The sequence below is a fragment of the Hyperolius riggenbachi genome, chromosome 9 (assembly GCF_040937935.1).
Source record: "Hyperolius riggenbachi isolate aHypRig1 chromosome 9, aHypRig1.pri, whole genome shotgun sequence".
In the NCBI taxonomy this organism is placed as follows: domain Eukaryota; kingdom Metazoa; phylum Chordata; class Amphibia; order Anura; family Hyperoliidae; genus Hyperolius; species Hyperolius riggenbachi.
In genome coordinates, this window is record NC_090654.1 from 176,796,854 (window position 1) to 176,824,025 (window position 27,172).

Genomic DNA, 27,172 nt, shown 5'->3' on the forward strand with positions numbered 1-27,172 from the left:
GCCCTGAGAATCCCCCTTAAAAAGATGGACTGGCCCAAAACCTGTCATCTGTCACATTTTTTTAACTGCCTACTTTTTTCGTGAAAGAACTCCTTTAAATCCTTTTTAGGGAATATCCTTATAAAAGAATAAAATCCTTGCTGAGAATCCCCTATGAAGAGATGAACTAGTCCAAAACCTGTCACTTCTGTCAGATTTCTACTGCCTACTGTAAGTGACAGCAACATAGGAGAAAAGTAATTTATGGCTCATTTTACTCTGGAAAAAAATGTACTTATTTGTATTTGTTTGCACATATTTTACATTTTACAGTTTTTCGCTGTAGTGCCCCTTTAAGGATACAAAAGACCAACATCTCTCAGCTATAAAATATCTGGGCCAAGGCCCTTCGCTCCAAACCTCCTAGTCATCCATACCATGAAGCATTAATAAACAAGCTAACATACATTTTGTATACAAGCCTAGCTTAGCACAATACAGGTACTGCCTTTAGCAGATGTAAAGTTATTGCAGTACAAGAATGCAATTAGTGATCTGATGTCAGGAATCTGTACATTAGCCCACACAGCAGGAGAACGGAGCAGGAAGAAGAGGGGCGGTGGGATTTGGCTTTCTAGGACAGCTATGAGAGGGAGGACACCGCACACTCCCGCCTCACCTGGCTGCTGCACAACAGTCTCCTCAGCGCTGCCATCTTGCCTCTGTCCTCTGACAAGACGTCGCCCTTCGCAAAGCTTTCCGCCTATCACAACACAGCACTCGCTGGGACCGCTTCCGACCGTCAGCTGACCAACGCCTAGCAATCAGAAGCGGGTTGTGCCGCACACCCAGGTCACACCTCCTCATGGCAGCGTCATCCTGGGGGGCGGGGAGCAGATGGGGTTGCCGCTGGACGGACAGCCAATCAGTCAGGGCAGACTGGAGATGTGTACGGAGAGCGACGAGTGTCATACATGTGTAATCCGCGCGTTGTGGGAGGAGCCCTGGGAAGAGGCCCTGATCTGGTCTCTGCTGCTCTTTCTAGGGATCTGCTGTTGGCCTTGCCGGGCACAATTGGGTAAGGGAGGATGTAGAGCCCAGGATGTACAGTGACCCCATGATCTACAGTGGCCCCATCTTCCAGAAATCCTGAATTCTCCTCCTGCTGTCCAGACTTCCCTCCACTCATCTGCCTCTGTCACTAGTGAGAGCCCTGCCGTCACTGCAGCTCCCGGGTCCATCACATTTCCCAGCCTGGAGGCACTTTCCACATCTAAACATTCTGCGCTCCATTTTCATTGATTTTTCTTCTTCTTTATTTACAGCATTTCTGTACATCTGACATGAAGCAATATTGTACAGTTTACAGCCTAAAACCCATCACCCCTGTGCAGAGCACCGTGCAATGCAGTCATCTTACCATGGAGATCTAAACTGGCAAATGCCTATTTAAACATATTTTCAGGAATAATTACCTTTACCCTATCTTTACACTTTCACGGCATGTATATTACTGAAAAAAACTTTCACAGTCAAACATAAAAAAGGAGATATCATATAAATGTGTGTTCTTCCTCTCACTGGATCTGAATTTTATCTTCACAGGAAAAGACTACAAATATTGATGTGCAGAAAACAGTGAAGATAGCTCCACAATCCTGTTCAAAAGGTGAGCACTTTTCAAAAATTGAAAAGAACTTGTTATTGCAGCAGAACATTTAGTGAAGAGCTGAAAAATACAGGAACGAAAAAACAGATGGGAATAGCTGTACCTGAAAGGAATACTTTGCAGAAAATGAAAGATGGAAACAAACAGTGTTCAACCACATTGTAAATTTGATCAAGGGAAATCCCATTTGGTTATATAGTTGTCATAAACATCAGTGCTGCACAGTTCATTTTGTAATTATAAGTAGTTCCCTGTAAACAAATGAGACAGGGACTATAATGAATTAGAAGAAAAAAAAATATTTGGCTCCCTGGGCCATGTGCAGTTCACGTTTTCACTTAACCACTTCACTACCAAAAGTTTTTACCCTAACGGACCAATTTTCACCTGTCAATGCTCTTCCCTTTCATTTGCCAATAACTTTTTCAATAATTATCACAACAAAATGATCTATACCTTGTTGTTTTTCCCCACAGATTAGGCTTTTTGGGGGTGATATTTGTTTTCAGTAATCACCTTACTTTCTATGCATTTTAAAGGACTTACGAGCCCAAATAGAGAAAAAAAGATAAGTACCTTAATCAGTTTTAAATGCACGGAGGACGCCGTCCGCGCCCTCCGTGCAGTTCCGCCGGGTCCCCGCAGTCTGATCGCCCCCCGTGCCGCTCCCGACCCCACGGACAGGGTCGGGCTCCCCTTCCTCTCCCAAGATGGCTGCCGGCCGCGGCTGCGCAGTCCGCATACGCGTTAGTGCGGCTGCGCAGCTCTAGGGCCTCCCCCCTCGATCCACGCTACTGTGCGTGGATCGGGGGGAGGGCCCTAGAGCTGCGCAGCCGCACTAACGCGTATGCGGACTGCGCGGCCGGCTCCGGCGGCCATCTTAGGAGAGGAAGGGGAGCCCGACCCCGTCCGTGGGGTCGGGAGCAGCACGGGGGGTGATCAGACTGCGGGGACCCGGCGGAACTGCACGGAGGGCGCGGACGGCGTCCTCCGTGCATTTAAAACTGATTAAGGTACTTATCTTTTTTTTGCTATTTGGGCTCGTAAGTCCTTTAAAGGGAAAAGCAAGGGGGAAAAAATACACAATTTCTCCAATTCCATCCCCTATAGTTTTAAAGAGAATCTATACTCTAAAATTCTTACAATAAAAAGCATACCATTCTATTCCTTATGTTCTCCTGGGCCCCTCTGTGCTGTTTCTGCCCCTCCCTGCTACAATCCTGGCTTGTAATTGCCATTTTTATGCATTGTTTACAAACAAAAAACATGGCATGAGAACAGCTCACTGTGTGACCCATGCAGAGCTTGGAGAGGGTGTGTATAGCTTCTGCTAATGACAAGCAGTGCTGCACATTCCAGCCTGACCCCGACAGAGGAAAGAAGATGAGATTTATTACAGAGACGGTGCAACTAGAAAAGGCTGCAGTAATCCAGACCACATTAGAACAGGTATAGGAACTTATAGGATAGAAGAAATAAGGCTCAAAAGTTTGTTACAGAGTCTCTTTAAAGAGAATCTGTACTCTAATATTCTTACAATAAAAAGCATACCATTCTATTCCTTATGTTCCCCTGTGCCCCTCTGTGCTGTTTCTGTCACTCCCTGCTGCAATCCTGGCTTGTAATTAACAGTTTTAGGCAGTGTTTACAAACAAATGATTAGCTTCTAACCAGAGTATCATAGGCTGAGAACAGCTTACTGTGTGATTCATGCAGAGCTTGGAGGGTGTGTGTAAAGCTTTTGCCAATGACAAGCAGTGCTGCACATTCCACACATTCCAGCCTCTGCCCGACAGACACGACAGAGGAAAGGAGATAAGATTTATTACAGAGACAGTGCAAGTAGGAAAGGCTGCAGTAAGACAGACCACATCAGAACAGGTATAGGAACTTATAGAATAGAAGAAATAAGGCTCAAAATGTTGTTACAGAGTCTCTTTAAAGAGGGCTGTAATATCTAAAAATAAAAAAAGATAATTGAATCGCCCTCACTTAGAAGAGTTTACACAGTGATGTAAGCCTGTTATATAGGTGATATTTGCTGTGGGATGATCAAAAAATCTGTAACATAAGTAGTTCCCTTTTCAGCTGTTCTCCACTTATTGCAAAAGTGACAGTGAATGGCTCCTATTTTAATATTATTATTATTGATTTATAAAGCACCAACATATTCCATGGTGCTGTCCAAAGTCGGAATACAACAAGGGGTACATAATGATACAGACAATGATAAACATCAAATATGGACAATGGTACAAATACAGAACTAGTGGTTACAATGACAGATGTAACATGATGAATAATATGTATCACAGAGTGCAAGCTATAAAATGAACAATTCCAAGACACAAAAGGGTGAGAGAGCCCTGCCCTTGTGAGCTTACAATCTTTATTGTAAGATTTTATATATAATGTTCACACTTGTCAGTCTGCAACAGATCCATTGAATCCGTTGCAGTAAGCGAACTGCACTACTGCGCAGCCCGCGATAATCCCAGAAGAGCAGATGCATTCCCCCTATAGCCTGTGAGGGTAATGCCTCTGCCCTAGGCTCAGGCAAGACCACTTCGGACGATCAGAGCGACCACAACATTGTATTTACTGTATTTCATTTATCGAGTATGCCTTTCTCTTTTTATAGTGTGAGGGAGATGGGCAAACGCTACCCAATCACTTTACCTTTCCAATGTGCTATTTACTTGTCGAAGGAAAGTCATGCATGTGCTAAAGGAACAATTATACTCCATGCAGTCAGGGTTGGTGAAATAAATACCGTATTTTTCGGACCATAAGATGCACTTTTTCTCCCTCCAAAATGGGGGGAAAAAGTCACTGCGTCTAATTGTCCGAATGTAACAATTTTTGCCAGGTGTCTGCCCCCTGTCCTGAGTCCCGTCTGCTGTATGTGTCTCCTGGCAGCTGTCCCTTGTCCCATCCTCTGTCCCAGGTCTTTAGGGGCATTCCATATCATATGAGTGTTTAAGCTGTGTCACCCATGGCCCCCGGGTGTGCGGCTCAGAAGTGCGGGACAATTTGTACCTGGCTGAGAGGAGGGAGAAGTCGGATCCGACAGCTGCAGCGATCGCAGCACGCACCGATGAGAGAGGCGACAGAGCGGCAGGGCATCCCAGCTGACATGCACGATGCAGACCAGGAATCAATAGCAGTAATCCTCCACAGCAAAGCCGATCGGGGGTCCGTGCACGCTGCCATAGCATCTCTCTCGTCACTTCCGCTTATGTCACTAATGCGGAAGTGACCAGAGAGAGATGCTATGGCAGCGTGCACGGACCCCCGATTGGCTTTGCTGTGGAGGATTACCGCTATGGATTCCTGGTCTGCATCGTGCATGTCAGCTGGGATGCCCTGCTGCTCTGTCCCCTCTCTCATCGGTGCCTGCTGCTGTCGGATCTGACAGGGAGTGGTGCAGCTTTGAACAGGCTGGCTGGAGGTCGGGAAGAACAAGGCAGTTTGTAGCCTGGAACTCCACGTGGACACAGGAGGTAGACCACGGGATCCAGCAGCTGAGAGTTCATGGCTGGGCCGGCTGTGAGAGCTGAAAGCTGGCTTTTACTTAGGCACCAAGAACGTTTGCTTGGGGTATCTGTGCAGGGGGAAGACAATGCTGTAACACCAGACAGGCTGGCTGGAAGTCCGGATATCATGGGAGAACAGGGCTGAACTTGCCAGCATGGAAGCAGAGGTCTTTGAGTCCGGGAGAAGGCGGCTAGGAGGAGGTCCGTGTCAAGTGGGTTTAGAGGTTTCTGCAGCTTGTCATTCAGCGGGACTTTCAAATCACTGGGCTCTATCATCTTTGTGACTGTGTGTGCAGGAGGCAGAATAAGTGAGGCAAACTGGGAAAAAATGTCAGTGTGCTCATTTCCATCAAGAAGGAATCTGGATTGTGCAGGAGCGATTAAGAAGAGCGTGGCTAGTAGCTGTTGGTATCCTGTCTTCATGAGGTGATTCCCGATATTTTCTAGCAGTATTTAATATTAATGTACTGTATGCTTAAAATGGATGTAGGTACTTTCAACAGTACATCCTGGTAGCAGAGAATGGGTAAGGAACTAAAGTTTCCACTGCATGAGGCTTCCATGTAATTAGCAGACATTTGGCATTATTATTATTATTAAATTAACATAAAAGTTATGTTTTGATCCTGTATTCAGTAAGCAAAAAACTGTTTCTCATTATAGCTTAAATAGCAAAAATCCATTAACCCTTCGCACACTCACATGCAAATGTTCAAACAATTGCATTCACAGATTCACTCATCCAGGCACAACTGCTATCCCTACAGCTAAATTAAAAGCCAGGGTTTTAGTTTACAGAAGAATGCATTCTTATGCTTAATCACCTATACTGCGCAGAAGTACCCAGGTAAACATAGGTGTCCTAACTCTGGCCCTGTAACATGCATAGTGCAGACATGCAAACACATTCATTGCATCAAACCTATCAATGGATTAGGAGCACACATCCTAACTTCCTCTCCTGGGAAAGACAGTGCATCTTACCAATCGCACAAGGGAGCTAATGTTATGTGTCCATGTGCACCATGCGCATACACCAGCATAAGCTGTCTGCATGCTGACAAACATACAGGGGAAGGGGGGAGTGCACCGAATTGGACCCTAGCCACAGGGGTCAATGATAGGAATAAACATACATATATCCAGGCACATCGCCTCTAGTTAGGACATTAAATAAATTATTAGGGAAAGGGAGGTGCCGAAGGGGGTGTGGCTAGAAAACAGCAAAAATCCATTAACCCTTCGCACACTCACATGCAAATGTTCAAACAATTGCATTCACAGATTCACTCATCCAGGCACAACTGCTATCCCTACAGCTAAATTAAAAGCCAGGGTTTTAGTTCACAGAAGAATGCATTCTTATGCTTAATCACCTATACTGCGCAGAAGTACCCAGGTAAACATAGGTGTCCTAACTCTAGCCCTGTAACATGCATAGTGCAGACATGCAAACACATTCATTGCGTCAAACCTATCAATGGATTAGGAGCACACATCCTAACTTCCTCTCCTGGGAAAGACAGTGCATCTTACCAATTGCACAAGGGAGCTAATGTTATGTGTCCATGTGCACCATGCGCATACACCAGCATAAGCTGTCTGCATGCTGACAAACATACAGGGGAAGGGGGGAGTGCACCGAATTGGACCCTAGCCACAGGGGTCAATGATAGGAATAAACATACATATATCCAGGCACATTGCCTCTAGTTAGGACATTAAATAAATTATTAGGGAAAGGGAGAACCGAAGGGGGTGTGGCTAGAAAACAGCAAAAATCCATTAACCCTTCACACACTCACATGCAAATGTTCAAACAATTGCATTCACAGATTCACTCATCCAGGCACAACTGCTATCCCTACAGCTAAATTAAAAGCCAGGGTTTTAGTTCACAGAAGAATGCATTCTTATGCTTAATCACCTATACTGCGCAGAAGTACCCAGGTAAACATAGGTGTCCTAACTCTGGCCCTGTAACATGCATAGTGCAGACATGCAAACACATTCATTGCATCAAACCTATCAATGGATTAGGAGCACACATCCTAACTTCCTCTCCTGGGAAAGACAGTGCATCTTACCAATTGCACAAGGGAGCTAATGTTATGTGTCCATGTGCACCATGCGCATACACCAGCATAAGCTGTCTGCATGCTGACAAACATACAGGGGAAGGGGGAGTGCACCGAATTGGACCCTAGCCACAGGGGTCAATGATAGGAATAAACATACATATATCCAGGCACATCGCCTCTAGTTAGGACATTAAATAAATTATTAGGGAAAGGGAGGTGCCGAAGGGGGTGTGGCTAGAAAACAGCAAAAATCCATTAACCCTTCGCACACTCACATGCAAATGTTCAAACAATTGCATTCACAGATTCACTCATCCAGGCACAACTGCTATCCCTACAGCTAAATTAAAAGCCAGGGTTTTAGTTCACAGAAGAATGCATTCTTATGCTTAATCACCTATACTGCGCAGAAGTACCCAGGTAAACATAGGTGTCCTAACTCTGGCCCTGTAACATGCATAGTGCAGACATGCAAACACATTCATTGCATCAAACCTATCCATGGATTAGGAGCACACATCCTAACTTCCTCTCCTGGGAAAGACAGTGCATCTTACCAATCGCACAAGGGAGCTAATGTTATGTGTCCATGTGCACCATGCGCATATACCAGCATAAGCTGTCTGCATGCTGACAAACATACAGGGGAAGGGGGGAGTGCACCGAATTGGACCCTAGCCACAGGGGTCAATGATAGGAATAAACATACATATATCCAGGCACATCGCCTCTAGTTAGGACATTAAATAAATTATTAGGGAAAGGGAGGTGCCGAAGGGGGTGTGGCTAGAAAACAGCAAAAATCCATTAACCCTTCGCACACTCACATGCAAATGTTCAAACAATTGCATTCACAGATTCACTCATCCAGGCACAACTGCTATCCCTACAGCTAAATTAAAAGCCAGGGTTTTAGTTCACAGAAGAATGCATTCTTATGCTTAATCACCTATACTGCGCAGAAGTACCCAGGTAAACATAGGTGTCCTAACTCTAGCCCTGTAACATGCATAGTGCAGACATGCAAACACATTCATTGCATCAAACCTATCAATGGATTAGGAGCACACATCCTAACTTCCTCTCCTGGGAAAGACAGTGCATCTTACCAATTGCACAAGGGAGCTAATGTTATGTGTCCATGTGCACCATGCGCATACACCAGCATAAGCTGTCTGCATGCTGACAAACATACAGGGGAAGGGGGGAGTGCACCGAATTGGACCCTAGCCACAGGGGTCAATGATAGGAATAAACATACATATATCCAGGCACATCGCCTCCAGTTAGGACATTAAATAAATTATTAGGGAAAGGGAGGTGCCGAAGGGGGTGTGGCTAGAAAACAGCAAAAATCCATTAACCCTTCGCACACTCACATGCAAATGTTCAAACAATTGCATTCACAGATTCACTCATCAAGGCACAACTGCTATCCCTACAGCTAAATTAAAAGCCAGGGTTTTAGTTCACAGAAGAATGCATTCTTATGCTTAATCACCTATACTGCGCAGAAGTACCCAGGTAAACATAGGTGTCCTAACTCTGGCCCTGTAACATGCATAGTGCAGACATGCAAACACATTCATTGCATCAAACCTATCAATGGATTAGGAGCACACATCCTAACTTCCTCTCCTGGGAAAGACAGTGCATCTTACCAATCGCACAAGGGAGCTAATGTTATGTGTCCATGTGCACCATGCGCATACACCAGCATAAGCTGTCTGCATGCTGACAAACATACAGGGGAAGGGGGGAGTGCACCGAATAGGACCCTAGCCACAGGGGTCAATGATAGGAATAAACATACATATATCCAGGCACATCGCCTCTAGTTAGGACATTAAATAAATTATTAGGGAAAGGGAGGTGCCGAAGGGGGTGTGGCTAGAAAACAGCAAAAATCCATTAACCCTTCGCACACTCACATGCAAATGTTCAAACAATTGCATTCACAGATTCACTCTTCCAGGCACAACTGCTATCCCTACAGCTAAATTAAAAGCCAGGGTTTTAGTTCACATTGATAGGTTTGATGCAATGAATGTGTTTGCATGTCTGCACTATGCATGTTACAGGGCCAGAGTTAGGACACCTATGTTTACCTGGGTACTTCTGCGCAGTATAGGTGATTAAGCATAAGAATGCATTCTTCTGTGAACTAAAACCCTGGCTTTTAATTTAGCTGTAGGGATAGCAGTTGTGCCTGGATGAGTGAATCTGTGAATGCAATTGTTTGAACATTTGCATGTGAGTGTGCGAAGGGTTAATGGATTTTTGCTGTTTTCTAGCCACACCCCCTTCGGCACCTCCCTTTCCCTAATAATTTATTTAATGTCCTAACTAGAGGCGATGTGCCTGGATATATGTATGATTATAGCTTAAATAGAGACAGCTTGGGGGAAGCTCCACAAGACACCCCTGGACCATGGATGCACCAGGCTTAGTATATTTTTTTCCCCCTGGTTTTTGCCCTCTAAACCTAGGTGCGTCTTATGGTCCGGAGCGTCTTATGGTCCGAAAAATACGGTAGCTAACTTCTAGCCACCTCATCATCGGTATGTCAGTGCTGTATATATTCATGCTTTCCCTTACAGACTTCACCATACCTTGCAAAACAAAATCCTGAGCAAATATTTTATGTAAGTTTCAGTGACTACTTTGTACCGTTTTATGCTCAATGTGACAAGTCTACGCTTGTCACATTGAACAAGGACTAGCACTCCCAGCAAAATATAATACAGAAAGGATTGCCCCTACATCTCTGCATATCTGTGGTTTTCAAATGTCTTTATTTCATTGGTCCCTGTCTGGTGAAATTAATGGCTTAAATAAGTGGGTAGCATGTAGGAAGGGAATGGGAACCCTTAGTCTTAAAGAATTTAAATAGCATGCACACCAGTATGATCACTGTACAGATTGGGCAAAGAGGGGGAACTGGTGAGCAGGGTGGGGAGGAACATGTTTACGGTTGTGTAGTAGCTAATGTCCTTAGTTACCCTCCTGTGTGGTATTCCTAGTGGCAAGGTGGGCAAGTCCTTAGCAATGTAGTGGTAATGTCCCTGGTACTCTAGTGGGTAATGCCACATTTGTGTAGCAGAAGGAACCACTCAGCATTCCCGGTGCTGTGGTGCTTTGAAGACTGGCGAAGGAGCAGGAGCTGATAGGGTACTTGCGCAAGGCCATTTACCTGTGTGACTGATACCTGGGGGAAGGGGTATCTCCGCTAAATCAAGTACAGGTAGTCCCCGACTTACGAACGACCCGCCGATACAAACGGCATGGATTCTGTGTTTCCATGGGAACAAGCCAGATACAGAGGGCAGAGGTGACACAGAGCGGGGCACTGGAGGCACAGAGGAGGTACAGGGGACAGAGATGGCACAGTGTTCCGACTTAAGAACAGAGTCAGGTTAAGAACGAACCTACAGTCCCTATCTCGTTCGTTAACCGGGGACTACCTGTATACGTGTGCCTACTACAGGATCGGGCTGTAAGTTAAAAAAAAAAACTGCAGAATTGCTTTTGCATTGCTGTTGTCTCCAGGTCTAATGGTGGGCAAATAACATGCAATTTTACTTCAGATTTTACTTCCGATCGAGAAAATAGATAGGATTCACTTAATTTACAGTACATACGTATAGAGTGAGTGAAGTAAGGGTTATCTGTGTATTTTTGGGGTGAATATATCCAGCAATTCTATATTCAGTAATTATATTCTTCTCTTGACAGAAGCAGGAGGAAGCGGTCAGTGTATGCATTCCTCAGCGTTCAAACGTCGCAATCATTCCAAGCATCAGTCGCTGGATCAAATGGATAATGGAGACTGGGGATACATGGTGTGTGGGTTTCATAGTGCTCTTCCTATGGCCAAAGTGAAAGTATTAAGATTTTGTTTTTTTTGTATATATATATATATATATATATATATATATATATATATATATATATATATATATATATATATATATATATATATATATATATACACAGTGTATGTATATATATATATATATATATATATACAGGATCTTCTCAAAAAATTAGCATATTGTGATAAAGTTCATTATTTTTTGTAATGTACTGATAAACATTAGACTTTCATATATTTTAGATTCATTACACACAAGTGAAGTAGGTCAAAGCCTTTTATTGTTTTAATATTGATGATTTTGGCATACAGCTCATGAAAACCTAAAATTCCTATCTCAAAAAATTAGCATATCACGAAAAGGTTCTCTAAACGAGCTATTAACCTAATCATCTGAATCAACTAATTAACTCTAAACACCTGCAAAAGATTCCTGAGGCTTTTAAAACTCCCAGCCTGGTTCATTACTCACAACCGCAATCATGGGTAAGACTGCCGACTTGACTGCTGTCCAGAAGGCCATCATTGACACTCTCAAGCAAGAGGGTAAGACACAGAAAGAAATTTCTGAACGAATAGGCTGTTCCCAGAGTGCTGTATCAAGGCACCTCAGTGGGAAGTCTGTGGGAAGGAAAAAGTGTGGCAGAAAACGCTGCACAACGAGAAGAGGTGACCGGATCCTGAGGAAGATTGTGGAGAAGGACCGATTCCAGACCTTGGGGGACCTGCGGAAGCAGTGGACTGAGTCTGGAGTAGAAGCATCCAGAGCCACCGTATACAGGTGTGTGCAGGAAATGGGCTACAGGTGCCACATTCCCCAGGTCAAGCCACTTTTGAACCAGAAACAGCAGCAGAAGCGCCTGACCTGGGCTACAGAGAAGCAGCACTGGACTGTTGCTCAGTGGTCCAAAGTACTTTTTTCAGATGAATGCAACATTTGCACGTCATTCGGAAATCAAGGTGCCAGAGTCTGGAGAAAGACTGGGGAGAGGGAAATGCCAAAATGCCTGAAGTCCAGTGTCACGTACAGGTCAGGCGTTTCTGCCGCTGTTTCTGGTTCAAAAGTGGCTTTATCTGGGGAATGCGGCACCTGTAGCCCATTTCCTGTACATGCCTGTACACGGTGGCTCTGGATGTTTCTACTCCAGACTCAGTCCACTGCTTCCACAGGTCCCCAAGGTCTGGAATCGGTCCATCCCTACAATCTTCCTTAGAGTCCGGTCACCTCTTCTCGTTGTGCAGCGTTTTCTGCCACACTTTTTCCTTCCCACATACTTCCCACTGAGGTGCCTTGATACAGCACTCTGGGAACAGCCTATTCGTTAAGAAATTTCTTTCTGTGTCTTACCCTCTTGCTTGAGGGTGTCAATGATGGCCTTCTGGACAGCAGTCAGGTCGGCAGTCTTTCCCATAGCTGCGGTTTTGAGTAATGAACTAGGCTGGGAGTTTTTAAAAGCCTCAGGAATCTTTTGCAGGTGTTTAGAGTTAATTAGTTGATTCAGATGATTAAGTTAATAGCTCGTTTAGTGAACCTTTTCATGATATGCTAATTTTTTGAGATAGGAATTTTGGGTTTTCATGAGCTGTACGCCAAAATCATCAATATTAAAACAATAAAATGCTTTGAACTACTTCAGTTGTGTGTAATGAATCTAAAATATATGAAAGTCTAAAGTTTATCAGTACATTACAGAAAATAATGAACTTTATCACAATATGCTAATTTTTTGAGAAGATCCTGTATATATATATATATATATATATATATATATATATATATATATATATATATAGTGGCTTGCAAAAGTATTCGGCCCCTTGAAGTTTTCCACATTTTGTCACATTACTGCCACAAACATGAATCAATTTTATTGGAATTCCACGTGAAAGACCAATACAAAGTGGTGTACACGTGAAAAGTGGAACGAAAATCATACATGATTCCAAACCTGTTTTACAGATAAATAACTGCAAAGTGGGGTGTGCGTAATTATTCGGCCCCCTGAGTCAATACTTTGTAGAACCACCTTTTGCTGCAATTACAGCTGCCAGTCTTTTAGGGTATGTCTCTACCAGATTTGCACATCTAGAGACTGAAATCCTTGCCCATTCTTCTTTGCAAAACAGCTCCAGCTCAGTCAGATTAGATGGACAGCGTTTGTGAACAGCAGTTTTCAGATCTTGCCACAGATTCTCGATTGGATTTAAATGGGCTATTCTAACATATGGATATGTTTTGTTTGAACCATTCCATTGTAGCCCTTGCTTTATGTTTAGGATTGTTGTCCTGCTGGAAGGTGAACCTCCGCCCCAGTCTCAAGTCTTTTGCACACTCCCAAGAGGTTTTCATTCAAAATTTCCCTGTATTTGGCTCCATCCATCTTCCCATCAACTCTGACCAGCTTCCCTGTCCCTGCTGGAGAGAAGCACCCCCAGAGCATGATGCTGCCACCACCATATTTGACAGTGGGGATGGTGTGTTCAGAGTGATGGGCAGTGTTAGTTTTCCGCCACACATAGCGTTTTGGCCAAAAAGTTCCATTTTGGTCTCATCTGACCAGAGCACCTTCTTCCACATGTTTGCTGTGTCCCCCACATGGCTTGTGGCAAACTGCAAACGGGACTTCTTATGCTTTTCTGTTAACAATGGCTTTCTTCTTGCCACTCTTCCATAAAGGCCAACTTTGTGCAGTGCATGACTAATAGTTGTCCTATGGACAGATTCCCCCACCTGAGCTGTAGATCTCAGCAGCTCGTCCAGAGTCACCATGGGCCTCTTGACTGCATTTCTGATCAGCGCTCTCCTTGTTCGGCCTGCAAGTTTAGGTGGACGGCCTTGTCTTGGTAGGTGTACAGTTGTGCCATACGCCTTCCATTTCTGAATGATCGCTTGAACAGTGCTCTGTGGGATGTTCAAGGCTTTAGAAATCTTTTTGTAGCCTAAACCTGCTTTAAATTTCTCAATAACTTTATCCCTGACCTGTCTGGCGTGTTCTTTGGACTTCATGGTGTTGTTGCTCCCAAGATTCTCCTAGACAAACTCTGAGGCCGTCACAGAGCAGCTGTATTTGTACTGACATTAGATTACACACAGGTGCACTCTATTTAGTCATTAGCACTCATCAGGCAATGTCTATGGGCAACTGACTGCACTCAGACTAAAGGGGGCCGAATAATTACACACACCCCACTTTACAGTTATTTATTTGTAAAAAATGTTTGGAATCATGTATGATTTTCGTTCCACTTCTCACGTGTACACCACTTTGTATTGGTCGTTCATGTGGAATTCTAATACAATTGATTCATGTTTGTGGCAGTAATGTGACAAAATGTGGAAAACTTCAAGGGGGCCGAATACTTTTGCAAGCCACTGTATATATATATTCCCATTTGCAATAATAAAACTTAAAAAGGTACATCAACATTACTCCATTTGAAAAGCATTCTAAATTCTGTATATGTCCAACACTGCTTCCTTGCCTAGATACGTATTTGATCATGCGCTAAAGAAGAGATGTTCGCTGGTGTGATTGGCAAATCAGTACAATGGCTGCATCTAGCAGTACAGAGATGTAGGTCTGAGACAGAGGCATGCCACTCCTGCATTTGTGCTTTCATTTTTACTGTGACCAAGGGTAAATGGTGGCACCCTATTGCTCCTTGATTGTACTGCAAACTATTTCGCTATATTTGATAATGATTTTTTGCACACAAATTTTTGTGCATACAATTATGCATTCTTTGCACTTTTTTGCTGTAACTGCACTTTTTGATATGCTCATTTCATATTTATGTGACAGTGAACGATAGCTGAACAGATTCTGGTTTGATATAGGACCACTGTGTAAATGTGTTTTATCACAATGAAATAATGTATATCTTGGTTTTTTTCGCCACCAATTATGCTTTCTTTGTGTGGTACGTTTGTGCTAAGAATTGTTTTATTCTAAATGCATTTTAACGGGAATAATACGAAAAAAATGAAAAAATTAATTATTTCTCAGTTTTCAGCAATTACAGTTTTAAAATAAAATGTGCTACTCTGGATAAAGCCTACACATTTTATTTGTCCAGGTTATTACAACGTTTAACCACTTCAGGACCATAGGCTTACACCCCCCTAGTGACCAGGCTATTTTTTACAATTCAGGGCTCTGCAGCTTTAAGAGCTTGCTGCAGAGCCGTACAAATTAGCACACATATGAATCCCCCCGCCCCCTTTTATGCCCACCAACATTGATTTCTGTTGGTGGACTCTGATTGCTGCTTTCATGTTTGTTTGTTTATTTATTTGTCCTTTTATTTTTAAAACATTTGTCTATTTTTATTATTATTTTGGTTTACACCCTCCCCTCGCCAGCCAATGACAGCGATCGGTGTGCTGTACAATGTAAATAGACGGCGGTTTTTCTGTCTAACATTAGACTGTCTAACAGTCTAATAGCCGCTGTTAGACTGATTACGGATGCGTGTGCAAAACCCCGCCGCAGGACTTGACCCATTTCGGCTTTAGGCGGTCCTGGGGCTGCCACCCTTCCGACGCCATTCGGCGTTAGGCGGTCGGGAGGGGGTTAAAATATATCCCTAGTGCAAAGTATGGCAACAATATTTTAATTGGAAATAAGTGTATTTTTTTAGTTTTGGGTCCGTCACTAATTACAAGCCCTTATTTGCAAAAATAGTAGTAATTGCCTTCCAATCGGTTTCAGCACACAGACCATGCAAGCTGTGGTCGCGATCAGTGGGCAGAAACCGACAGAATTTGGGCAGCAGCCCGACCAGAAGGGAGCCTGTGGGGTATGGTACTTACAAATTACACACTATTTCAGGGTATAATTGCCACCACTTCTGCTTTCCTGGGCCAGAAGCACCCACTGACTAGCTATTTCTAGACCTGCAAATAAAACGGTTAAACGCACTCTATTCTGCCTAGCTAGCGACAATAGTAGCGTCTCTCCAGAAGTCTGGGTTCAGTTTCTGTGTATAGCTGAATAATAGGGTAGCTGAATAACCAAAGGACGTTTGAACGTCGTTTATTAAATATGCAATATGAATAATTAATATATACAGAAAATTATTAAAATAAACAATTATTGAGACATTAGTAGCGCAGTATGAAAAGAAAAGGATAAAATACTTAGGTTCGTGGAATGATGTTCTTTTGTGGGAAAACTTGTAAAGTTCAGTTTAGTTCAGGCAGGAGCAAAGTTCAGACAAGATGGCCGCCGCTGTTTCTCAGAGTGGCAGCAGCTCTCATGAAGGTGGAAAATGGAGGAATGAGGTCCGCCTGCTGGCCATGTGCTTTTGATGAAGCTGGCTTGGGGGTGTGGCAATGCCGGCCCCCTCTGAGTTACCAACCAACCACAGGTCAAGTCCTTGGGGAGAGATTTAGGCTTAAACTTCTAAAATGCCGTAACTCATAAACGGTACATGTCATATTTAGGTGGATAGCAGATTCATACTTGTCGGAAAATACAGATTAATATGATATCAGACGTGACTAGGGTAGCTTCTCAGGTTCCTGAGAAGATTCATATCGCAATAACTGGACGAGATATTGCCATGAATTTTATATCCGCACGTTGGGCAGATTTGAACAAATAAGACTATATGATGTTCATAGCTGTGCGATCTACGGTCTTCGTATACCGACAAGAAATCATACAACACATGCCTTCAGATCTGCCCTCCATCTGTGCCATGAAGTCTGTGGGAAAGCAGCTTTTGAATAGGCCTCCTGCTGTGAGGGAAGCCTTTCTCTGAATAGTCACCATTTGGTGACTAGGGACATCTCCCTGAGGTAATTTAAAAGTAAACATTCTCCTTGGACACAAGCATTGTCCAAGCTAATTAACAAATCAAAAGACATCCTGCACCTAAGTTATGGCTATCTCTCTGCTGAGAAAAGAGGGAGCCCAGATTGACTGCAGATGCTCCTACACAACCAATCTATATTCTATCAATCTTAATCGCAATGGATGCAGAGAATCGATTGCGATCGCATGTTCTTCACGGGCGGTTCAAGGACGCGGCTGCGGCCACGCAACCGCCCTTCACAGATGCCCCCGTTTATACCTGTGTACTGTGAACCATAAACAGGATGTTTAGCGCGTATGCTTTCACTTTCATTTTATCAATGACCATTGGCATCTCATTGATGCGGGTGATCATTCATCACAGGCACTTGATTGGTGAATGGGAACTGTGTTCCCATTTACTGATCAGTGTACTACTGGGGGGGGGGGGGGGGGGAGTCGCGGCCACGCACTGTGCATTAAAACTAGAAGATGGTTATCTACACAGGAACTGAAGTCCTGCTGGGCGAAGATATACTGTCGCGGGCAGGATAAGTGGTAAAATGTTATCCCTTTTTAAACCATGCAGCTTGATATTCTTTCCAAATACATCCATAAGTGATTAAGTATTCAAACTGGTGTGCATGTTTCACTTAGACTTGTACTAATTACTATTAGACACTGCACCCAAGTGTTTCATAGACAAGTCTGTACAGTAAATCACACTTCATTAGATTTAAACACACTCGTATTTCCTGTCTTAACCTCCCTGGCGGTAATCCCGAGTGTAGCTCGGGCTAGCCGGCAGGAGCTCAATGCAGAGTATAGCGTGCAGCGGGCACGTTTATTCACCGCCCGGGGGATCCAGACGTCGGTAACCATTCTCCTTCCTGTCTTCCGAGGCTCTGAATCACTCTGGTGAGATAACCATCATCGATCTCACTATAGAGTTACAGCGCCACCCAGCGGATGGAGGTAAACTTGCAGTGCTGGAGCCCAGGGAGGTGAGTGAGAGCAGGGGCTCTGACGGCATGAGTTTTTCCTGATTTTAGAGTCTGAGACATTTTAAAAAGACCCTAAAATCTGGAAATAATCATACTGCCAGGGAGGTTAATATTTATTTGACAGTGTGTATTGTTTGCTCTCTCATTGTTATACATAACCAAATAACTAGACTCTTGCTGCATTTTAGATGAATGATCCTGTCACTTTGAATGTTGGGGGCCATGTGTATACAACATCACTCTCTACGTTGACTCGCTATCCAGACTCTATGTTGGGTGCCATGTTCCGGGGCGACTTCCCCACTGCCAGAGACTCCCAAGGTAATTACTTCATAGACCGTGATGGATCTCTTTTCCGATATGTGCTAAACTTTCTGCGAACATCAGAGCTGACTCTTCCTGTGGACTTCAAGGAGTATGACCTCCTTCGGAAGGAAGCAGACTTCTATCAGATTGAACCTTTAATACAGTGTCTGAATGACCCCAAACCTTTGTACCCCATGGACACCTTTGAAGAGGTTGTGGAACTGTCTAGCACCAGAAAGTTGTCCAAGTATTCCAACCCTGTTGCTGTAATCATCACCCAACTCACCATCACGACCAAGGTGCATGCATTACTGGAGGGAATTGCCAACCACTTCACTAAATGGAATAAGCACATGATGGACACTCGAGATTGTCAGGTCTCCTTTACCTTCGGGCCTTGTGACTACCACCAAGAGGTCTCTCTCAGAGTGCATTTGATGGAATACATCACCAAGCAAGGCTTCACTATCCGGAATACAAGAGTCCATCACATGAGTGAACGGGCCAATGAGAACACGGTGGAACATAACTGGACTTTTTGCCGATTAGCCAGAAAGACAGATGACTGATAATAATTCATTCAGTTGCCTTTGGTGTAGACACCAGTTGGAATCAGTTTCTTCTGAAAACAATGTGCAGTTTTGCACAGCCTATTTATTGATAGCAACTGTGACTGGATAGAACTGCTAACGTGACTCCTTAACCCTGCCTCTGCCCACCATACATGCATGTGCCTGTACACGGAATTCCCCTGTCCTCTCATGTTTTCTCTGCTTCAGCATAGGCTTACAAACCCTGCGTGTAACATGACTTTCTTGTCTTGTGATATTGAATGTGGATATCTAAGTGGCTTGTGAGTGTGTTAACCAAGGCAAAGCTTACTGATTGGACTTTGCAACTTAATTATAGTTGGACCTCTGATCTCAAATTGTTCTGAATCTCAAACTTTTATTTGTTCAAAGTTACGTCTGCTGCTGGACTTGAAGATTTGTGATGTATATATTTTTCTTTTGTAATACCAGAGTGAACAAATGTTGAGAAACGAGAGAAGGTGGTAAAGGGCCATTGGTAATGTGCAGGAACTCATAGCAGTATTTATTAACAATATCTGGATGTGGTGTACTAGTATGACCTTTGCTGTGTCTATTTACCTACCATGCAAATTCTTTCTTACTTACTATGCAGGGCAGCCAGCATGCTTTGATCAAGGCTGCAAACAGGACAGCAGTATGCATAGAAATGAATGTATATTTAGTTTGTAGTTTAAAGTCTAAAAGCAGACTAGACTTGGGCTAGTATCTTATTCCCTCAACATGTATAGTTTACATGTTACTAATGATCTAATTCTCTCACAATGCTCCTGTGAGACTGACGGTTTGCAGTCTAGGCAAAGTGAATTGACAGAAATGTTGGGTGCTGTTTGTTCATTTCAACGTACCAATTCCTGGCAAGGTAGTGTTATCCATGTACATTGTAATATGAAAGCAATTTATATATTTGCACTTGAAATATAGATCCTAATTCTGAAAGTTATTCTTTCACTTTTTTACACATAAGCAAGTCAAGTAATACTTGTGAACCAACCTTATTCTTTAGCTGGCCTGCAGTGTTTATGCCAAATCACCCTGCCCTTTCCCAGATGCTGGAGATTAAAGATAAACAGTGCCATGTCTTGCCCTATCAACTTTGAAAGCTTAAGGCAAATTAGTGTTCCATTATTCTGTTTCTTGGTCCCAATTTGAGTGTGTCAACATATCTGAACATTACTTTGAAATGAGTACAGCCAAACTAAGCTTAAAGCAGACTATAACCCAGAATTTCTTCTTTGCTCTAATGCTGGGGATACACGGTAAGACCCGGCGGCTCGATTAGCCGCCGGATCGACTCCCGCCGCGTCCCCGCTCGTCCTCGCCGCCGTCCGAACCGATTCCCGCTCGTCCCCGCAGGCACTTCCTTATCTTCCGCTCGACTCCCAGCTATTGTCCGCCCGTGGGGATCGAGGGCGGTCATTGGACCTGTCGGAAATTATCAATTAAGCCATCAGCGGCTCAATTGATAAGGGGAAAAAAGTACCGTGTATCCCCAGCATAATAGATTATTCTCAGCATATTCTATACAACCAGCATTCTTTTTTTTTACTAGAACATCATTCAAAGGGTTAAACACAGGCTTTAGAAGCTTCCCTGCTGCATCCGAACTGACTGTGCAGAAGCTCCCCGACACAGACAAAGAGTCAAATCATGTCTGCTTGAATAAATTAATGAATAAAAGCAATTATTAATAAAATGCAAAGTCGGCTCACAAAGTAAAAAACTGTACTTTTGGGAAGCTATAACTTATAAATGAATAATAATACTTATGCACAAATGCAAATATGATAACCTCATATAAAATCAAAATCATATAAAAAGTAGGAAAACATGTTTTTATTAAATATTATGTCAGGGTTTTAAACCGCTTTAAATCTCTTGTTTCACAGACCTGAGTTCACTCCATGATGTGTGGAAAAATGAAAGGGTCACTTTTATTACCTAGTGAGACAAGGCCTTCTGACAAAGAGGTTGGACAAGTAATACAATTTTCAAAGTTCACTAGTGGCATAGTTCCAGTCTACATGGGTGAAGGGTGGGGGGGACAGCACTTTATAGGCTGTTAAAAACTGTTCTGTAGTTGCAGTTCTCATCCTAGTCTTCAGAAATTTACATTAAAATAAATGGATTTATAGCACAAAGTTTACTTTCATCCCCTTTTGTTAGGCTGTCCTGGGAAGTAGACTTTGGTAAATACTGTTTGTCCTCTTATTTTGCACAACCTGTATATGGTGAGTACAGCAGCTGTGCCATCAAGGATTTTGGTCTTTGCACACAGGAAGGTGTATTGGGAGGCGGAGCTTGTGAAAAGTGACTTCTGGATAGTAATGACCATCTTGTCTCAAGCTCCAACTCCCAGCAAGCTATCTTTCCTGCTTGTTATGACACAAACCCCCTGCATATATTTCAGCTGCTGGGTCGTGGCGTGGCAAATTAAAGAGGCAGTCACATTTTGGAGGTAATTGCTACCATAGACTTTTCCTTTCTAGGTCCCCTAGGAAAAATTGATTTAATATAGTTTTATTTATAAAGCACAAATATACTATGCAGCACTCTAGAATAGTATAGAATGTAAATGATAAATACGGTAATCATAAAAACCTTACACAGGAGGGGATGAAGACCCTGCCCTGTGAATAACTTTTTGACTTTTTTAAAGCGGACCCAAACCAAACATTTTTTTTTAATTCAAAATATTTAGTTGCACCACTCTGACACATACAAAGATAAATAAACACTCCTTTAAGCCTATGAGCATTTCAGTGTTTGCTTTTCACCCTTCTCTTTTCATAACTAGGGTTATACAGGTGGCAGCCATTACTTCTGAGCTTAGTAGGAGGTTTTAGATCATGGGTGTGTTTTTCATCAGCTACCCTCCCTCACAGGGGCGTCATCTATGTGAAATCTCCCACAAGCTGAGATCACCTCCCCTGTGACATCATCAGTAGCAGCCTGTGTTTTTGTTTTCATCTCCTCCACCAGTTTGCCGGAAAAATCCCGGCAATATGAAAGGAAGGGAGGGGTTCCTCCAATAAATGTAAAATATTTTATATTTGTCATCATGCAGCTGAAAAAAGGCTGCTATTTATCATTATAATTTAGAAAATAGATTTTATTTCTGACATCTTGCATTTTTAATTTGGGTCCACTTTAATATATGTGCTGCCTTAAAGGGACACGAGTGAGATGGATATGAAGGCTGCCATTTGTATTTACCTTTAACCAATGCCAGTTGCCTACTGGCTTTTTTCTGCAGCTGATATCCAGGCTTTAATCACAGCACCTGGTGTTCATACTCATTCTGGGTCTGTGGCTGAAAGTATTGGGGTCCTTTCACACATTGCAGCATGGTGGCTTCTATTAGGATAACGCAAGGTATACATTTGCGTTGCAGGATGACATGCGGGTGTGATGGAGGAATAATTGCATTTCAAAGTGTGAAAGTAGCCTGAGAGACAGCATGGAGAGTCAACGACTGGCATAGTTTAAAAGGTTAAACGGCAGCATTTTACATCTCACTTTAGTGTTCCTGCAAGCGCCTGGTAGCTGCCATTCAAGAGTGCATATACTTACTGTAGTGACTGGTACCAAGCATTAGAGGGAGCACTGTGGCTGAAGTAAGCACCCACTCTCCTGCATGTCCTTCTCTATGACTTTCATCCAGCATGCATTTTGATGCTGATCATCATCATAGCATAGGTCATTATGTCCTTAGGTGTTTGTATTAACCCATGTAAAAGTATTGTTCCCTCCACCCTACTATAACCTTGTAAATCATCCTTCAAGCCTTTCTCCAGTGTGTGCTTGTTGAAATTGTTCTCTTTCTGACTTGGAGCTTTCTAATTCTAGAAACCTAAATCCAGTGATTTGCAAATCTTTTGAATGGTATTTCTATATATATTACAGCAAGGAGAAGCTGTTTATTTCTATCAGCTGTATAATATGGTCTCTGACCTAAAGCTGCTGTTTTTTACCTGAACCACAAGCTGCAATTCCAGATTTATCTGCAGGGGAAACTCTTATTAGGCCATAGCTGATAGTTCTCTGAGCATAGTTGTAAGTCACTGATCATCCTTCAGTCTGTACTGTAGAGTGCATGGAGGGGATCCTGCTGTTGGGATTTATATGTTTATTGAATTCTTGTACAATGCAATACAAGTGTTTTTACTAATGATGTGTAGTCCTTTCTACCAGCCAATAAGCTTCCCCTAGGATGAGTACTCTGATCTCATAGCATTTTCTTGCAGCTACCTTTAAAGAATAATAAGAATTTCCTGGCTTGCAGGCCTATAGTTGCATAGGGTGTCAACTTATGCTGACCATGAGCACAATTTGGATGCAATGTCATCATTTGATGTGGTGTTGTTACCCGCCAGAAAAATAAAGCAACGTTGCATCATATATGCTTCCTTATCTGAGCTCTAGAAAGTGCCCAGCTAGTTGCACAGTTGCACGGGAGCAGTTGACAGGGTCATCTTCAACCTCCTGTGTGAAATAGACCTCATAAGGATTGAATCTGCCTCTTACTGATCATGTCTACTTCTTTAAAGTAAAGAAATAAGTGAACAGCTCAGCCTACACCACGATGTCTGTAATTCGTTTTTAAAATCTCATCTTCTAAAACTTTAAGTGAACTTCTTATGTATTAATGGTACAATCTTTTGAACAATTGGTCTATCCGATCAGCGATCATTCAGACACACAAGCGGGGACCAAAAATATAATACAGTCAGATCCAATCAACGTAATCATTCCAGAAAATGGATCAATGGAGCGATCGATACATCGATCCGCACCACTAATGCTATCCAATCAATCATAAGGTCGATCATCCAGGAAATTATACGGTTAATGGGCACCTTTGGAGAAAATGTATATAGTTAAGTTTAGGATGGTCACATTATACTTGCCAACCTCTGGTCCCTCCCTTTTTTTGGGGACTTCATTCCTTCTTATGTGCTGCTGTCACCCTGAGATGGGTTACAGAGTCTTAACCTACACCTTACAGCTACCTGACACCTCGTCGACCTCAGACACCCCCTGTCAATCAAGGTAGTTCCCATTACCATCCCATAGTACAGGTTCCCGAAATAGGCCATCTTGGAGGCGACAACCTAAAGATCTTAACCAGAAAAGCAATAATGTCCAGATTAAGGACCAGAGAAAGACTTTATAGAAAATTATGTATTTTCCCCCCATTGGATTATTCTGAATTTCATACCAGAAGTTCCACTTTAAAATTCACATATCCACCCTTTCTGTCTAGCCAGGCAAATAAAGCAAGGTCCCTTTTCCACAGGGACCTTGCTTTATTTGGGCAGTTTAGCCTCCTGGCTACCAGTCACACGTTTTAGCTGTATTTACATACAACTGAATGGCAGTGTTTGTAACTTCACGCCTGTCATCGTTTGGCATGCAGTGGTATCATCTGATGACAAAAAGGTGACTTGTTGTGTCTGATTGGGGGGGGTTCCACCGTTCCATCGATATCAAGCACCCGGGCACGACACGGCAGTAGCATCTGACAGGAAGTGAATTCACCATTTTAGCTTCCCATGGACAAGGGGGCTTAATGGCAATCCCTGTGTTGAAGCTTCAGATTGCCTGCACACACACCCCTCCTGTCTTGTGTGTATCCCAGCTGCAGTGGCCTGTTTGTCCATCTAAGCTTGCGTATGCGGCAAATTCTAGACAGGAGCATGGCGTGTGATGTCTTACCTAGTTCTAATGCTAGGTACACACAATGTGATTTTTCTGACAGATTTACAGTCAGATTGACTATTTCCAACAAGTCTGATCTGATTTAATTGCATATCTATGGAAAGTTAGTACAGGATGCAAGAGTTTTGCATGTGTATACTCGTAATGCCTGAAATTCCACTGTAACAAACAGATCTAGTAGTGCTCAGGTGATAGGTCACGATTTAAGCCCACTTAGGGGGTCAACAGCAGCATTGCATTGTGGACACTAAAATCAGCAGTCTACATTCTCCAGGAATCACATCACTTCCACAATTCAAGGATTTCGCGCACTTTGCAATTTCCCACAACACGCCACCAGTGGATCCCAGGCCTTAAGATTGCTCCAGTGCATGACTGTCGCTCCAAGACTTTGTCAGAGCAGGTGTGTGGTCTATGCAGATTGAAATCCCCCCCCCCCCCTCCTCACTGCCACTTGCCAACAACTGAACTCTGAATTTGCCTCTGAAAGTGTGATCCAATACATGAAGTCTTGTAATTCAGTGATGCTACAATTTATGTACAAAGTCAAAGTGTTTAATGTTGTGGTGATCTCTATTTCTTTGCACATAAATCAGTATTAGATAAAAAGCTTCTATTAAGCTCTGTACAGTTTTGAGAGCTGTTATCTATGCATATTTAATAGGTGACCAAAACCCTAAGTTCTGAATGATTAGGAGGCTTTTTGTTTGTTTTTGTTTATAAAAGAAAATTATGAACCTACAAATGGTGCGGTTATTTTTATGTCTGGTTAATTATTGAACAATAATATACTGCCTGCTTAAAGTATTCTAATAAAAGTAATGCAACAGTTCACGCTTTACCTGTTATTTGTTCACTGCAAGGGATTTTCCAGCTAGCCACTGAATTGAGGTCCGTTTGCACAATTTTCTGATTTAGGTAGGTTTACCCATTTGGACTCATCTGCATCTGTTAAACTTCTAATGTAACGTCTTACTTTTCTTTTGGGTTTAGAAATAAGAAACGTGTATTTAAGGACCATAATCGTGAAAAAAATGTGAATTAAAATACAAGTAAACACAAACAAGTGAGAAGTACCTTTCTTCCTGAGCAAAATGATCCATAAAACTTTTCTCCTATGTTGCTGTCACTTACAGAAATCTGACAGAACGGACAGGTTTTGAACTAGTCCATCTCCTTATGGGTGATTTTTAGTATTTTATTTTTTTAAAAGCAATCCCTTAAAGGGATTTGAACAAAGACTCCAGCTGCCCTCCCCTCCGCGTATGAGAGGAATCGGCGCGGGAGACTTGGGTGCAGGATACAGCCGGTATATGGCTGACAAAAGACAATAATTCCTGGCGCTCCTTCCGGAACAAACAGTCTCACAGCTGCTTATTCCTGGCTGGTTCTGTGCACTTGCACTGCTCCAGGCATAGGATACAGTACAACAAATGTAGAAGAATGCAGCGCTCAATAGTGCATTACCAGGGAAAAGCTTTAATCCCAATAAATATATGTACTTACAAAATAGTAGTTAAAATCTCGCATATAGTCGATGGCAGCGCGGGCTCCGGTGCTCGGCGAGCGGATGACGTCATTACGCGTTTGATCTGACGAAGGCGCAGAGCGACGAAACGCGTAATGACGTCAGCAGCACGCCGATGCGAAGCCACGTCCACCCACTAGCGAGAAGGCTCTCCCAAGCACCGGAGCCCGCACTGCTAGCCACAGCGCGTTGCCATCAACTATAGTATTTTGTAAGTACATATATTTATTGGGGTTAAAGCTTTTCCCTGGTAATGCACTATTGAGTGCTCCATTCTAGATTTGCGGTATATGGCTGACCCTGCTGCCGCACAAGTCCCGGCCGGGTTAATTACTATTCCCCCTCCAGGCCGCCATGGATGGTGGGGAATGATATAATTCGGCTTCTAGCAATTGCTGGAAGCCGAATTATTGTGTTTTAAAAGTAACTTCAGCTCAGTCTTCTGATGGTGCCGAAGTTACTCCCTGTGCGCCGCTATAGCTGTAATTCCTATTACGGCCTATGGTGGTGCCGGCTGCGCCCAAATCTCCTGTGCTGGATTCACTGTGTTCATCCCCCCACCACCACCTGTTTGCACACTATTTTGGCAGTTGTTCTGAGCAATTGCCATTTACTAAGTGCTTTTGAATTAGAAACCCCTGAGAAATGGTTAGTCTAAAACATGTCAGTTCTGTCCGATTTCTACTACCTACTGAAAGTGACAGCTAGAGATAATTTTATAGCTCATTTTACACTGGGAGAAAATCACTTCTTAGTTGTATGGTTTTTAGAGTGGACCTGAACTCTTGCACAGGACAGAAGGACAATAGAGAAATGCATCCTGTGTGCATTTAGAGAGTTTCGCTTGTCTAATTCTCCTTTATCTGTGTCTAATCACAAGTGTCATTTTATATCTTCAGCTGAGTCAGCTCCTGCCAGGGCAGATAGCTAATTGGTAAACACAAGATGTTAACTATATGTCTGCTTCCATGAAAACAGGAAGAAGATACAGTAGATTTATTGCAGGATTTGTTTTAGCTGTAACAAAGAAATGTTTTTCTTTTAAGGTTATTATGCTGTTGCATATGTCTTAGAGCAGAGAGAAAG

The 27,172-nt window shown here is 43.0% G+C and overlaps 2 protein-coding genes across 5 annotated transcripts in view; one reads left to right on the forward strand and one right to left on the reverse strand.

Moving 5' to 3' along the window:
• The window catches only part of PDHB (pyruvate dehydrogenase E1 subunit beta), a 31,994-nt gene extending 31,159 nt beyond the window's left edge, over positions 1-835 (reverse strand). Inside the window, exon 1 of the mRNA XM_068253746.1 lies at positions 659-835. Coding sequence (XP_068109847.1) covers positions 659-694 — 36 coding nt within the window. The 5' untranslated portion in view covers positions 695-835. The remainder of the gene's footprint in view (positions 1-658) is intronic.
• KCTD6 (potassium channel tetramerization domain containing 6) lies at positions 823-25,387 on the forward strand. 4 transcript variants are annotated; one of them, XM_068253749.1, is made up of 5 exons: positions 825-1,057; positions 1,585-1,648; positions 5,481-5,610; positions 11,004-11,107; positions 18,130-25,387. In XM_068253749.1, exons 4-5 carry the CDS (start codon positions 11,024-11,026, stop codon positions 18,814-18,816), a joined length of 771 nt encoding a protein of 256 aa, XP_068109850.1. In that variant the 5' UTR covers positions 825-1,057; positions 1,585-1,648; positions 5,481-5,610; positions 11,004-11,023; the 3' UTR covers positions 18,817-25,387. The 4 variants fall into 4 exon arrangements, with proteins under 4 accessions (XP_068109851.1, XP_068109850.1, XP_068109848.1 ...); XM_068253747.1 differs by lacking the exon at positions 5,481-5,610 and having other exon boundaries at positions 11,001-11,107; XM_068253748.1 differs by lacking the exon at positions 5,481-5,610.
• Positions 25,388-27,172: the final 1,785 nt, after the last annotated feature.

Excerpts from the sequence above, each read along its gene's own strand:
- KCTD6 (XM_068253749.1), top strand. The coding sequence starts at position 11,024 with ATGCATTCCTCAGCGTTCAAACGTCGCAATCATTCCAAGCATCAGTCG. Across the intron at positions 11,108-18,129 it reads ATGGAGACTGGGGATACATG|ATGAATGATCCTGTCACTTT; the intron begins GTGTGTGGGTTT and ends GCTGCATTTTAG.